Raw genomic sequence first — 15,619 nt, forward strand, 5'->3', positions numbered from 1 at the left:
AGAACTGTGAGCAGGGAGCAGCAAAGGCAAGCTGCTCCCTAAGTGCTTGTTTAGTTGTTTGATTTCTCATTACCAAAGTGAATAATAAAAAAACTTGTTAATTAGCAATAAATTAATTTGAGGGAAATTCCACTACATGGAGTTGTTTCTTTGCCCGAGACAACATAAAAGATCAAAAGTTTGCTGATGATATGAAGCTGGGAGTAGCTGACACATCAGAAGGATGTGCTGCCATTAAGGGAGACGAGGACAGGCTGGAGAACTGGGCAGAGAGGAACCTGAGGAGGTTCAGTAAGGGCAAGTATACAGTCCTACACCTGGGGAAGAATAACCTCACACATCAGTGCAGGTTAAGGGGTGATCTGCTGGAAATGAGCTCTGCAGAGAAGAACCTGGGCATCCTGGTGGACAACAGGTTGGCCATGAGCCAGCAATGTGCCCCTGTGGGCAAGAATGTCAGTGGTACCCTGGGGTACATTAAAAAGCGTGGCCAGCAGGTCACCCCTCTACTCTGCACTTGTGAGGCCACATCTGGAATACTGTGTCCAGTTCTGGGTTCCTCAGTTCAAGAAAGACAGGGAACTTCTAGAGAGAGTCCAGCAGAGGGGCCTAGAGCATTTCATTTTTGAGGAAAGGCAGAGAGACTTGGGATTGTTCAGCCTGGAGAAGACTGACAGGATCAATACTTGTATCAATACTTACAAATATCTAAAAGGTGGGTGTCAAGAGGACGAGTCTAGGCTTTTTAGTGGTGCCCAGAAACAGGACAAGGGACAATAGCCACAAACTAGAACACAGGAAGGTGTAGTATCTTAGTATAAGAGCTTTAGAGAGTGGCAGAGCGCTGGAACAGGCTGCCCAGGTAGGTTATGGAGTCTCTTTCTCTGGAGACAGTCAACCCCCCCCCCCTGGATTCTTTCCTGTGCGACTTACCGTAGGTTCTCTACGTTCCTGCTAAAGCAGAGGGTTAGAGTCGATGACATAAAGAGGTCCCCTCCAAACCAACAAATCTGTGATTCTGTGAAAATGTCCTGTATATGTTTATGTCGTGGGTGTGTCCCATCCCCACTTACCTTGGCAGCCAAAGAGAAGCTGAGGAAGTAGTGGTGTCACATAAAGAAAGTGAGTTTGTTGGTAGAAATGGCTTCTCATCAAAACCAGGCACAGAATGGCCTGGAATGAACAAGCTTGTGTTACCCAAAACAAGACACCCATTTGTGAAAAAAACATTTAAAAGAGGTAAATGTCAGTAAGACATGAGCTCAGGAATTTTTATCTTTCCTTTTTTTCATGTAGGATGGTTGAGAAGAATACAAAACGTTGTGATCAAGGAAGGAGGAATCATTTAGTACTGCCAGTGAAATCTTAGTGGGAAAAAAAAAAAAAGAAAACTCTATACCATTTTCCCAAACAAAGGGAGGGCTTGCAGTTTGATATTAGCTGAGAAAGAACTGAAACTCCGATTGAACTACTAATAGAAAAAAAAAATCAACATTGGAAATAACTTTATTGTAGCAAACTTTTAAAAATATAATTAAATTCATTGCACACAGTGCCATCCAACTTAGAAGAAAATACAACTTTTCTGAGGATTATTACTCTGCACTGTATAGTTTTTCTTCTACAATCATTCATTTACTGACAGAGAGAGTGCATATGATTTTATGTGGCATACATCGTAAAGTTGGCATTTATAAAGAAGCCAAAATAAGGTATTCAAAATGGCAATTACGTTCTCATGTCCTTCGTAAATCCTAGTTCTACCATTCTGACCAGTACAATCAGGAGTTATTTGGCTGTTATCTGTATTTACTGAATTGTCAGATTTGTACTGGTCATATCAAAAACATCCTCTCTCTACAAAGCTCATGCTGCAATGCACTGCCAAAGCATTTAAAGGAAATTCATGTTTAACTCTGTATTGATGTGCTGCAATTTTTGTCTTCAGAATGAAACACTACACTTCTTTGTAAACACAAACATAATTAATTCCTCTTGTTCAACAATTAATTAGTTCACAGCTTCTTCTTATGTACTGAACATGCCTATTGACAGTTCTTTATGCAAAGAGGAAAAACGCTGTCAGACAGCACACATTTTAGTCACTCTTTTTGAAGATTCCCATGTTACACTGTGCTTCATGAGAGAACTGTACTCTTCTCCGAGTTTTTCCTTCTCATTTAATTTTGTGAGTATGGCATCCAGTAAATACGAGGCAAAAGGAAACTGAAAAAGAAACATAGCAAGAAAATGGTCATTTAACTTTCTTTTCTTCATGTTAAAAACATTTATTAAATTTCTTTCAGCTGTTAGATTTCACTTAGTTCTGACAACTACCATCCACGCACAGATCTTGAACTTTAAAGTTCACCTGTCTGCTTAGTGCCTAGAACTTTGCGCACTACCATAAAAATGATAAAAGAACAGAGTAAAATGAAAAAAAGATAAACGCCTTATTGAACAATTCATGCTTTACTGACCATGTTAATGATGTAAACTGCAGTACTAGCATCTGTGTCATTTATCTTCAACCAGCTGATCAATAAGGGGTTACAGTCATCTCTAGGGCATGCAGAAGTGGTAGTGCATGTTCCCTGCTCTCAGGAGGATGAGACAGAACTACCAGTACAGCCCACAATGTTGTGGCAACCGCAGCAACTTAAGACACATACATGAAAACCTGTAAAGAAAACCAAAGAAAAACCCCAAACCCCAGAAGCTCCAACTGTATTGATAGGGATAACAGACAAAAACTTGCTCCTCTAAAATACGGTAGCAAAGATTTGTATTTACATATTTGCAGAAAAAAAAAAAAAAAAAAAAAAGAATAAAAAAACTCTTTGATATCTCTTCTGGTATAAAAGATTTGCACAGTGTCTTCAAAGAAAGTGACTGGATATATTTTCCTCCATCACTGCTTTATCACAGTCTGCATGAGCGTGCAATGTGTTGGGCAGTACTGGTGGAAGGAGTACAGAATGCTCCTCTGTGCTGCTCCACCCACAGAGGGGACAGCACTGAGTCTAATGTCTGAAATTATACAAGGGGCTGCTTTGAAAGTAATGCCTCCTATTTCATTATATTGGCCCATGACATCAAAGGCAGATGTTGGTGGTACAGCAGTGATGGCTGAAGCTTCCCATCAGTATTCTGTTACATGTTGTTCCGTGTAACAGATGGCAGTAGAGGGGCACACTGACATAATGGTGTCTGACATGGAAGCACACATGAGGCAAAAGCATTGAATTCTGCCATGCAGAAAAACTTGCACCTATTGACATCCATTGATGCTTGCTGAATGTTTATGGAGCCCAGACAGTGTATGTAGCACAGTGAGGTGGTGCGTGGTGCATTTCAGCAGTGGTGACAGCAACAGTGGGTCACTTCTGCTGGTGCAGATTTTGATGTGCATGGCATGCAGGCTCTTGTTCACCACTAGCAAAAATGCATAGCTAATGTTGAGAAAGTATTTTGTAGTTAAGAATCTGCTCTATCAAAAAGCACGATTGTGCTCTTTGTATCTGCTGCAGCTTTCATAGAAATAAATAGGAAGCATTGCTTTCAGAGTGACATACATATCTGGAGAGAATCTGGAGAGAAACTAATATTTATCACCATTAACAAGTCAGATAAAAAATATCTAAAGTGTTAGCAAGGAAAAACTTGTTAACAGCAAGTATCTGTCATGAACTGATTATAACAGGACATAGAGCAATCCTCTCTATTTTTTCAGCGGTCACTTTGCAGTCACAGAAAAAAGCTGCTAATATGCATTATTACTCTCTTCTATTGGACAGGGTATTCTGTAGGGCTGGTACCTGCTGACCAGACGTGCCTCCATCTGTCACAAATAACTTCTCTCTATGATAAGAATTTTCTAGTATTCATCTACAGCTGTCAGCCATCTCCATCTTTTGTGGTGACTTTTCGAGGAATAGAGGGATCCAACTCACTAAGCATTCAGAGTAAGCAAGACCTAATTTTATCTGAAATTCTGTGACACTTACTTGCTATTGTGCTTTAAAAGCACTGACCCTGGCATCCTGTTCACTAATTGCTCTCCTTCCTTGTCTAAATGTGTTTTTACGAGAACACGATACCATTACCTCAAAGTCCCTAATTCTTCTTCCTAGCTTGAGTGCATTCATTTTTGATACATCTTACCTCCTTAATGTTCTGTCCAAGATGAATGCTTTCTTATTGACATCTCTGGTTCATATCATTCTAGCTACATTTTACTTGCCGCTCACTGCTCTCTGTGGCTTCCATGTCATAGCAAACTGATTTTTAAAGAAGTCTTTCCATTTAAATCATTCATTTAAATCAAGAGCATTTGAAAGTTGAACGTTATGTCATTATTTCACATTTATTGGTCTCAGAGAAAATGCTGTATTTTTTTATCTGGTTTTATTTCCATGCCGACACCCAGAGCTGGATGATCTCTACAGTCTTCATCTTTAATAGAAGCCTGTCAGGTTTACTTTTAATGATGACTCTGTAACTATCCTGGGAAGCTTCCCTCTACATTTCTCTCCAGAACTTCAGAACTGTTGAAGATGTCTCTACTCCAAAGTATTTATCCCAGTTTCCAAACTTGCCATATGCTTGGGGAAGGCTTTGGGAGTTCAGTGAGTGCTAAGTGCACACCTAAGGAGTGAAATCTTGTTTATACCACTGATAATTATGTACAGAATGATACTTCCTGCAAGTGGTTTTCAGTTATCTGTGCCACAGGCAATTTATTCAAACACTGAGCACTGACAGCGATAGCAATCCTAAATCAGCACATTATGGCAAGCTTTAGGAGAAGTAGTATTTAACTGTATTTAACTGTTTTTGTTGTTGTTGTTGTTGTTTGTTTGTTTGTTTTAATTCAGAAAATTTAAGAGAAAAAGCTTACCTGGATTTAAAGATTTTTTGTTTATTTATCATTACCAAAATTACAGATTTCCTTCTTCAGACTAGAAAGCCATATGGGTAAAATGGCATATTTCTTAAACATCAAAGAGGTATCTTGGTAATCGGTAATATGATCCTGAAGAGTCAGGAATGCTGGTAGTTATTCCTATTTCTCTGACATATCTATTCTTACTTTGAGTATGCTTCTTTCAAAGATCCCTTCTAAAAAAAGATACTAGTTATCTCTGTCGACCTTACACTATACTACTGAGTTACACACAGCACATGTTTGCACAACCACACAGCCTCCTGATCTGCCAGTGAAAAGACTGGTAATGAGTGCTCTTTGACATCTTATGGTTTCTCTTTAACATCTTTGTCAATGACATCAATGACGGAATCGAGTGCACCCTCAGCAAGTTTGCTGACGACACCAAGCTGAGTGGTGCGGTCGACACGGTTGAAGGACGGGATGCCATTCAGAGGGACCTCGAGAGGCTAGAAAGGTGGGCCCGGGTGAACCTCATGAGGTTCAACACGGCAAAGTGCAGAGTTTTGCACTGGGGCCGTAGGAAACCCAGGCATCCCTACAGACTGGAAGGAGCGGTCCTTGAGAGCAGCCCTGTGGAGAAGGACCTGGGGGTCTTGATAGATGAAAAACTTAACATGAGCCAGCAGTGTGCCCTTGCAGCTCGGAAGGCAAATGGTATCCTGGGCTCCATCAGAAGAGGGGTGGCCAGCAGGGACAGGGAGGTGATTGTCCCCCTCTACTCTGCTCTTGTGAGGCCCCATCTGGAATACTGCGTCCAGGTCTGGAGCCCCCAGTACAAAAAAGACAGGGAGCTGTTGGAGAGGGCCCAGAGGAGGGCCACAAAGATGACCAGGGGACTGGAGCACCTCCCCTATGAAGACAGGATGAGGGAGCTGGGCTTGTTCAGCCTGGAGAAAAGAAGGCTGTGGGGTGACCTCATTACAGCCTTTCAGTACCTAAAGGGAGCCTACAAACAGCAGGGGAATCAACTCTTTGAAAGGGTTGATAACTGCAGGACGAAGGGAAATGGTTTTAAGTTGAGGGAGGGAAGATTTAGGTTGGATGTCAGGGAGAAGTTCTTTACAGAGAGTAGTGAGGTGCTGGAACAGGCTGCCCAGAGAGGTTGTGGATGCCCCATTCCTGGGGGTGTTCAAGGCCAGACTGGATGGGGCCCTGGGCAGCCTGGTCTAGCATTAAATGAGGAGGTTGGTGGCCCTGCATACGGCAGAGGGGTTGGAGATTCATGATCCTGGAGGTTCCTTCCAACCCTGGCCATTCTGTGATTCTGTAATTCTGTGAGAGCAAAAAATGTCGTAATTCCAATGAGGCATAACATCTCAATTCATGGGCTGCAACATTATTTGGCCTCTGTTTCACAAACTCTAAAATGTGTTAACATCCATAGAAACAATGGTATTTTATTTCTGGAATAGCAAATTAGTGGTTACTGCTATTTTAAATCTCCCCACAGGGATCATCAGTGCAATAAATTTGCTCAACAAAACCATCCAAACACGCTGCAAAACTTCCTCAACTCAAATTGTGTGAACCACAAAGAATGACCTCAAGCAAAACTGAAGTAATGCCAATTTTTACTGACCAAAACTTCCTAATTTTACTGCAACTGTAAGACTGTAGAGTAGAATGCCTCATTTCATTATTATTCTTTGCTCCCCTCTGGGATAGTATGTGATCTTAACAGTATCCAGAACAAGATTTGATCTGCACCTCCACTGCTTTTTAAGGTGCAAATATGTAAAACACTGTGAGGTGGTGACTGTGGTCAGTGTGTGCATGTGTGAGCAAGAGAATGTGCACACATGCATTGAGCAGACAACGGGCAATGAGCAAGAGATGTATTCAAGAGGAGGGTTAAGACAGATGCAGGCTGGAAAGAGACCAAAAGAAGCAGAACAGGTGAGTTCCAACTAGAAAATTTGGAAGGAAACAACCCTGGCTGTTGTCGTACATTTGCAGATGAGACAAGAGGAAGTCTGCATTTAAAATCCAGTGTAAATCCTAAAAACAGGTTATAGAAAATCCTTACTGATGAGGAGTGAATATGCTGCTCCAAGTCTGTGTTCTAGAGACAGATTATATAGATAGCTACAGAGAGCCCAGAGAACAAAGGGGAGGGAGTTTTTCTGGAAGTTTTAACTACTGGAATATGATTTGTATACTAATAATGAGGTCATGAGAGGAAAGATTTCATTAGGCAGCTTCATATGAGATGTGATATCCTGAGGAGTACAGGAAGAGGGAGGGAAGACAAGAGCTGCTCTGTGTCTGATAAGGGACCTGATAAATCAATTCTGACATTTGGTACAATGCTTGGAAGAGTTAGGCAAATGATTTGTATTTTACTAAAAAAAATAGTTCTCTGAGACTTCAGTTAGTAATCTCTAATAACCCCAATCTCTAGATTGGGGTTAACATGTTGTACTCACGTACAAAATTAATAACTGATTGTTCAGAGATGCTCTACTTTACAATCAATCACAATGAAGGAAAGCCTTGAGTGGTAAGAGAAACCTTGTCTAAGCTGTGAAAAGCCGTCATCCTTTCAATGTAATCACAGAAGGCTCCTTGTAACAGAAAAAAGCTAGAGAAGGTTTTTTTTTTTCTTGATTACAAACAGAATGCTACTACATTGTGTCAGGTTCAAATAACAAGACATACACAAACAGGTGACATGGGAGAAAATACCCCACGTGAGTAACAGCCTCATGCAAACTATCAACACACCTGTATATCAACATGTCCATAATTGTACCCTCCTTCCACAAACACTACAGACTCCCACATACCCAATATTCTGTGATGCAGTACATCTCCTGGGCTCTCTCTCCCATGCCCACGCACAAGGAGTTCAGCATCTCTACACACGGCTCATGGACACTGGGTATCTGCATGCATTCCTGTGAAGCCTCTCTACTCTGAAGTGAGTTCTTCAAAGGCAAGAGAATCTCCTAACTGTCATCCAAACGTCAGTTATTAAGATGTTTCATTTTTATATTTAGTGACTGTAGTCCTTGGGTGTTACAGTTTGAACACAAAAACTGGAAAAAGCACCTGTTGGCCATTCGAAATGTAGGTTTAGACAGTCAGTCTGATTTTTACTGACTCTGCAGAATTCACAACATGGGTGTACTTCCAGATTAGACGATTCTTACGTACATCCTGAAGCAGAGATGTCTTTATCAGATTTTAAGTTTCTTCTTATATGGTTCTACAGCGGTTGGTAAAAGTGGCTACACAAATTCTGACTGGGGACATTCATGAATGCAAAAATATTTAGCACTGGATTATTAACATTTTTGTAAAGCTGAAGAAAACTACACTTTTTTAAGTCATAAGTGTACAGCGAATAAAGGTACAGATGAGGTGTTAAACAGAGGTGTGCTATCCTTTATGATTACACTTTAGGGGAATCTATAAAATGACAGTAAAAAGCAACTAGTGCTGCCCCCGTCCCCCCCAAAAATCTCATGCAGCAGTAAAATGGCGTATGTCAGTAATAAAAATAAAATGTCTATGACATTTTAAACGTTATCATACTGTCATGGTGGAATAAAATTAGCTTGAAGAATGATCTAAAGGGATATGATGCAGTTCATTATGTATAACAGCAACAGCAGCAGTTTCCCAGTGTTCATAAAGGTTTCTCCATTAAATTTACCTCCAGTCAATAATTAGGAGTCCACAAATAAACCTAGGCAATTAAATCAATACTGCTGGGCAATTATGTTCCAAAGTCCTGGCTCAATGGCACAAAAAGACACTATATCAAACTGCAATATTAAGTGATCTGATGCAATTTCCATCTGAACATTTTCTCAGATTAAGAGAAAAGAGCAAGCCTGCACCTTTTTTTCAGAATGCAGAGGAGTTCCGTTTGTCAACCTGTACCTCTAAGCAGTTAGTTCTGAGCAAAGTTCTAACAGAAAGCCTTAATTCCATAATGAGCAGGAGTTTTCTGAACAGAAATACTACCGATGTCTAAAAAAGAAAACCACAACCAATCTTTGGACAAGGCATGAGTTAAGCAATTAAAAGGGCACAAAACTCTTCTGTGAGCTGATCCAAAATTAAGAAATCTATGCAATTTCCATCCATGTGAATTAGCAAGGACAGAAAGAAAAAGCAGAGTGGGCAGCACCTAAAAAAACACTAATTCCTTTGTGATCCTAAAGATTGATTTGCTGAGAATTACTTTTGCCTTCGGAGCTCCTCCAGAAGAACCCCACAAGATGGAGCAAAAACCACTGAAAACCACTATGAACTTGTACACAAACAGATGTGGCTAAGTGCAGTGAGCTCCCCCAGCTTTCGTTAAGATTTGGTTACATGGTCAGTAACCCCCCCACTCTCCATGCCGTGGCTCTGGCTGTCTCCCTACATGGAAAGAGAAGTGATAAAATTCTGTTTAGGATTTTTTAACAATCTGCCAAAGAATGACAACAAAAATACAACCAGAATTCCTCATCATATTCCTCCTTATCTGATTTATATGTTGGAGTCAGTAATATGAACAGAATATTGAAATTGATAGGATTTTTTAAAAAATTACAATGAGAGCAATTTCATGAATAGCAGTAGTTCTACATTTATTTCTGAGTTTCATGTAACACTACAAAGTATTTAAACTAAAATGCTAATATTTCTGACCAAGCTACTAAAAGTAAACTGATATTTCCATCTCCACTGCAGCAATTAAGCAGACTTAATGACAGAAAGTTTGGATAATGACAGAGGAAAAACCTGTCATTTCTTAAAAAATCTGGTCACAGGACAAAATCTAAGCACAAAAGCTATCAGTGATAAAGCATTTCAACCTGAAAGAGACTGTTCCCTTGAAATGATTATCAAAATATTTTCAATCATTCACATGAATTGCATCTCAAATGGACTCACGCTAGTGAATATGCATTAGGAACATCAGATTTATAAATCAAACTTTATTTCATTTCAGATATCAGCTACAGATTGCCTGAATAAAGGAGACAACTAAAGCATAATGGAAAAGTTTCAAGAGTCGGTGTCTGTTGTCAGTGATGTCCAAACAAAAGCTGACTATGGCTAGAAAAGCAGGGCTCTCACCTGCCAATAAACTGCCCTTGATCACTTACAAGAGGGGAGCATCCCAGCAGACTCTGTGTGTATTAAAAAAAAGACTTGAAAGAGAAGAAGAAGTATCACACAGGTCACAGCGGCAGTCTCAATGGACCCCTCAGGGATTTCTGCTAGTCTCAGCCTTGTCATCCTCTATGCAGCTTTCCTCTCTGCCCAGAAAATGTCGATAGGAAAATGTTTGAGGGGCCTCTGGTGGAAATTTTTTCATTCTTTCTGCATTGACAGGATGCCAAATCAATATTTACTTCCCACTAACAAGCTGCTCGAGGTCTCAGTAGAAAATATTGTAGAGAATGCGGGAAGACACGATAATAAACAGCTGTCTGGCTATGAGGAAAACATGAATTGACTGGAAACAGGTCCACAGTAAAAGGTCATCGAAACCCATGAACTCCTCAGGTGTCCATATCAAATACTAACTTTAAAGGCACATAGTAAAAAATCTCTTTTTCCTAAGAGGTATGAGAGGATGGATCCTTTCCACTGTCTCAATAATTTAATTAATGCATTTGCCGAGATCTGTGCTGGTTTTCTTCAGCACTGTTTTCAGCTTTCAGCTGTTAAGTTAGCTATAGCAAATTGTAGGTTAACATATCTTCAGTTTTATCTTAACTCTTAAGATTTCTCAAGAGAAATAAAAAGGAAATGCTACCAAAACAAGGATTTTATGTTACTTTACATAACTAGTGGTGGCATAATTACAAAGACAATGGATAAATTACAACCTAAAAACACTTATCAATTCAGAGTAGGAAGCTGTAATTTGTTAAGAGAATGAATAAATTTATAACCTGTGCTTCAAGAAGTTTTTGTATACAGAGCAGCCATTCTTTGTCTTTCTCAGATTCCATTTTTGCCTTTGCTGTTTCCTAAAAATACAGATACATAATATTTTAACACCATCTGAGAAGAACATAATGAACAATAAAGGATATGTATAGTCAGATACATATTAAATACACAGCATGTGGAAGTAGGAATGATGCTCTCAGAACCAGTTACTTGAAGCTTGTCCACTGAATATGAGGGCCCTGCTAAATTTATAAATCTATGTTTGTGCATGTCTTGAATTGCATGTTCTTTTCTATATGGGTACATGTGTACTCTCTGTGGAAATCTTATAAGTTCAATTTTCTCACACACTGATGAATGGAATATGTGTTTAAAATTTATGTAGTGAAATCTCTCATCACCTATATTGAGTATATTCGCATGTTTTACACACACATTTCCAACATTGCTTAAAAGAAATAGGATGTAAAAGTTACTTTGAGAATGAGGCAAATAGACAAGAATTCCGTCAAAGCCAACTGCTTTACAAGGATATATAAGAGTGATATTTTTAAAGGTGTACAAACAGGGAAGGGATCAGTCCATAATATTTGTATTCGTGGCTGTAACCTGTAACATGTAACACATGCATACACATAAAAAACACATTTATTTAACTCATTTGAATACACTCGTTTGTAATATGTGAAATGTAAAGCTCCATTAATGCTAAGGGAAGACTAAGTCTTCACTGAAATACAGTTACAGGTCAATGATGGTCAACTCCTAGACATTTCTTAAATGTCAGTGCAAAGGCTTTTTCATGTATTTCTTGACCAGGCTTCAATATATCTGGATAACGATAATTCCTATCACTGTATTTATTTCATAAAAGGTGATTTAGGAAACACTCAAATATTTCACAGTAAAACAGGAAAATGTATTATAGAATCACCAGAAAAAGGCAATGGATCCTCCTCCAAAAATATTTATCTGCTAGAAATACTTCTAATGAATATCACAATTCAAGAAAGTAATCATCAACAGAATCAATCTGGCACAGCAAGGTACATTCTAATTTTGTTTTCATTAATGCAGAAGTCTGTTTAAAATGTATAACCTTGCCAAATATTCTCACAAAAAAGGAAACTGCTAAGAATTTTCAAGTAATACTCTACATCTGCGTGCTCAAAACAGTATATTCATATTTTATTTATGTATGTCCGAAGTCTTGACACCTTAGGAATCTCTAACCTGACCTTTTAATTTAAATTCAACAATTCTGTTCTTTATTTGTGCTGGATGCTGCACAATGAAATTCCAGTCTTTAACTAGATATTCTCTTCCAATAAGAATGGAAAATTACAGCATCTCCAGATCTGGCCCCTTTTTACTGCAGTCCTTAAAATAAACTTACCTCATCATCTTCTACTTCTAATATCTCCTCAAGATCTGCCGTTGAAACATTAAGGATAGATGCTGCCAACTGAACAGACTCTTGGGAAAGGCCTTTTTTACATGCCCTTGCTTCTTCCATTTTTTTTGCCTGTTTGACTTTTATTCTCAGTTCTTGTATGCTATGGTGTATCTCTCTGGTTAGAGCCTGGAAGACAAAAGCAAGAAACACTGCTATTTTCCTCAAAGTACAAACACTTGGGAAAAAAAATACCATTATTTACACTAAATTCTTCTATTAGGAACCACTGCATTATCGGTTGAAAAGAATACACTCTGCAATATGAAATGTTTAGAAACAAAGTATGGAATAATGCATTAAAACATAAAACGTTCTTAAATACAGGTACACATTTTATTGGCATGCTTTTAGCAAATTAACTGTATTCATAATGCTGTTTGACAAAGCAGCTTCTGCAGAATCAATTAAAAATCGTTTTCTGATTCAGTCTACTAGAATTCATTTCTGTAGTGTGCTATATGCGGCTAAGCCAGAAAGATGTTTGCAGCTTTAAAAAATCCAGAAAAATAAATGAATATTGTTAAGAGAAAACTGACTGGTAGGGGGCAGCTGTTTGAAAGGTTTCAGTGATAAGACAGAAGCACCATTATCTGGAACGAAAAAAAAAGGGCTACTGGGATTTAACAATCCTGATGTTAGCTAGGAAAAAAGAGATGACTGCACAAAAAAAAACTGTAGTCTCAGAAGAAACCAGTGGGTTGAGGCCCTCTCTTTATTTAAAACTAGAATACAGGAAACAGCACAAAACATTCTGCTGAAAAGACTGCCTGAACGTGAATGAGAGCTGAATGGGATTCAAATCAAATTTTGGTTTTTGTTCCATAGTACCACACAAGTACTGAGCTTGAGTAATATCTTCCAAAGCTGAACATGTACAAACTGCATAGCAAAAAATCAATGTTCAAGTTCCTACCTATCCTGTTCATAAAATTCTCTGATTCAGTGAAATAACACAGTGTTAGCATAAAACATCAGTTATATAACTAGAATTGCTTTGTTTCAACATTCATGCAAATATGGCAGAAGGATTTTGTAAAAGGCATGGTCAGACAATTTTATTTAAAAACTGTAGGCTGGGAGACAAGAGCAGTAACTCCACGTCAAAAGATCCTCGTAGTGTATTTAATGATTCAAGCTGAACAGTGATTGTCGACATAGACACACCCAAACTGTTTAAAATGAGAGAAAAAAAATTGTTCCAATCACCATATGTGGGGCGTTTCTTATTAAACTATCTCTCATTGTGTAGCTGATAAATTCCTAAAAAATATTTTGCTGCAGAATGCCTTCATCTCTAGAAAGCAACAGCAGGATTTATGAAGATCGTTCATTGGAATTTGAGGTTAAACAATCTACAGCCACTGGGCCAACACTTTCTAGAGCCTCTAGTGTATTCGAAACATGGTCACTGCAGAGCACTTGATAATAACGTTCAAAGAAACGACAAGATTCATTTGATTCCAACACGTGTTTATTTCTCTTCCACTTTTTCTTTTTAACACCTTGCTCAACTTTTCTAAAATTTAATTATTAAAATGGTCCTACCACAAACCTGACGAGAGAACATACAGTGAAATCTGATTTGTCTGATGCAAGCACAAGTCCCTCCTTCTGCAGTATTTCTAACAGAATACCATGTGCACAGTCCTGTCTGCAACTAGAGAGCTGACAGGAATGAAGAAATGTGAAATGCTTTACAGGCAGCAAGCTAAGGCCACTTGGACAAAGTTCACAGAAGGAAACAGACAAGGAAAGAATACAAGTAGAAAAGCTGCCACTATTCAAGAAACTTGCAGATGCATCACTATGTGTTTTTTTTTACCTATGGACTTTACATTGGATCAGCTATTTCTGAATATGCCTTCTTCACACTATCATGTAGTAGTAATAATGTTTTGATATATATTTTTCTTGGGAAGTGCCTTAACAAATGGCAACTTCCTTGTGATTTAATTTGCGCCCTCTGTTGACATCTTATTTGTCATAAACAAATAGATCTTTGTACTAAGTAGTTTACTTCTTAGTTTTTTAATTTATATGTCAGTTTATACTTTATTACAGAAGTGTTTAATGGCAAAGCTACAGAGGTATTAACTGTGTTAGGAAGAATCATTTCCAAATTGAAAATGGCATAAACCTAGGAGCTAACCAATTTTTAACAGCTTTTATTGGTGAATGTACTGAAGTGAGTATAATACCATTCTTTGGTTAAGAAATTGATCTAATGCATTCTAGAGCTAAGTGCGGGATTTTGAACTACAACATTTCTCACTTTGTATTTCAGAATTGTTTTTTTTTTTTAACTTATAAGCGTACATAGGTAACACAAACTGCCTGCAATGAAATCAATACAGAATATGACTTCAATGCTATATTGATACATGGTAACACTGATGTTGTTACTATTAGCAATACTACGATTTTTCTCTTTGTTTTTCTTTGGTGTGAAATCTAGGGGATATTTTCTTGCTAAAGCCATCCACTCAGCTGTTACCAGCAGCTATTCCTGTGGGACACACTTAGCCTCCACCAGCCAACTAGAATAGGAATCCCTGATTAATTTCTGAAAACAAATCTGCAATACATCTTGTCACACTAATGCAATTGCTGCTGGCCCAAACAAAAGTAAGCTTTTGTTCTGATTTTTCTGATTTTCTGATTTTTCTGATTTTCTTTTTTTTCTGATTCTGACTGCAAGTTGAAATTACACTGTTCTTTTTAATTAGTAGCAACTGTTGCATTATCTGCTGCTTTGGCGGACAAGGGAAGAGCAAAAGATGTCCTCTATCTGGATGTGTGCAAGGCCTGTGGACATCACATCCTCATCATGAATTGGAGCAAAGGCTCCAGGCAGACCTCACTCCCAGTACTTGAGGGGGAGACTGACTTTTTACATGGTTTGATAGCGATAGAACAAGGGAGAATGGCTTCAAACGAAATGAGGGGAGATTTAGGTTAGATGTTTGGAAGAAATTCTTTACCCAGAGGGTGGTGAGTCCCTGTCACGGGCTTCCCAGAGAAGCTATGGCTGCCCTACCCCTGGAGGTCTTCAAGGCCAGGTTGGATGGGGCCCTGGGCAGCCAGAGCTGGTGGGGGCAGTCATGCCCTTGGCAGGGAATCGGAGCTCAATGATCTTTAAGACCCCTTCCAATCTGAGCCATTCTATGATTCTGTGACTCCAAAAAGCTATATAGTATTTATTATGTCTAGTGAGTTGCATAAAACTCGAAAAACACCTCCTTTGCAAGCTGCATTTTTACAATTCAAAATAATCATTCATAAGATAAGTCTTCAACTTCGGTTTCAGC

The 15,619-nt window shown here is 38.7% G+C and overlaps 1 protein-coding gene across 6 annotated transcripts in view; it reads right to left on the reverse strand.

Annotated features, from left to right (window-relative positions):
- Nucleotides 1–1,505: 1,505 nt before the first annotated feature.
- The window catches only part of CNTLN (centlein), a 185,966-nt gene continuing 171,852 nt past the window's right edge, over nucleotides 1,506–15,619 (reverse strand). For 5 of the 6 annotated variants that reach the window (XM_090130664.1, XM_090130661.1, XM_090130662.1 and 2 more), the window contains 3 exons: nucleotides 12,252–12,437; nucleotides 10,855–10,932; nucleotides 1,506–2,226 (listed from right to left, as the gene is read on the reverse strand). In XM_090130664.1, coding sequence (XP_089986790.1) covers nucleotides 2,083–2,226; nucleotides 10,855–10,932; nucleotides 12,252–12,437 — 408 coding nt within the window. In that variant the 3' untranslated portion in view covers nucleotides 1,506–2,082. Of the gene's footprint in view, nucleotides 2,227–6,621; nucleotides 9,326–10,854; nucleotides 10,933–12,251; nucleotides 12,438–15,619 lie in introns of those variants that run through there. The other variant, XM_090130663.1, reaches the window with a different exon arrangement.

The sequence above is a fragment of the Phasianus colchicus genome, chromosome Z, assembly GCF_987193195.1.
Source record: "Phasianus colchicus chromosome Z, bPhaCol1.hap1.1, whole genome shotgun sequence".
In the NCBI taxonomy this organism is placed as follows: Eukaryota; Metazoa; Chordata; class Aves; order Galliformes; family Phasianidae; genus Phasianus; species Phasianus colchicus.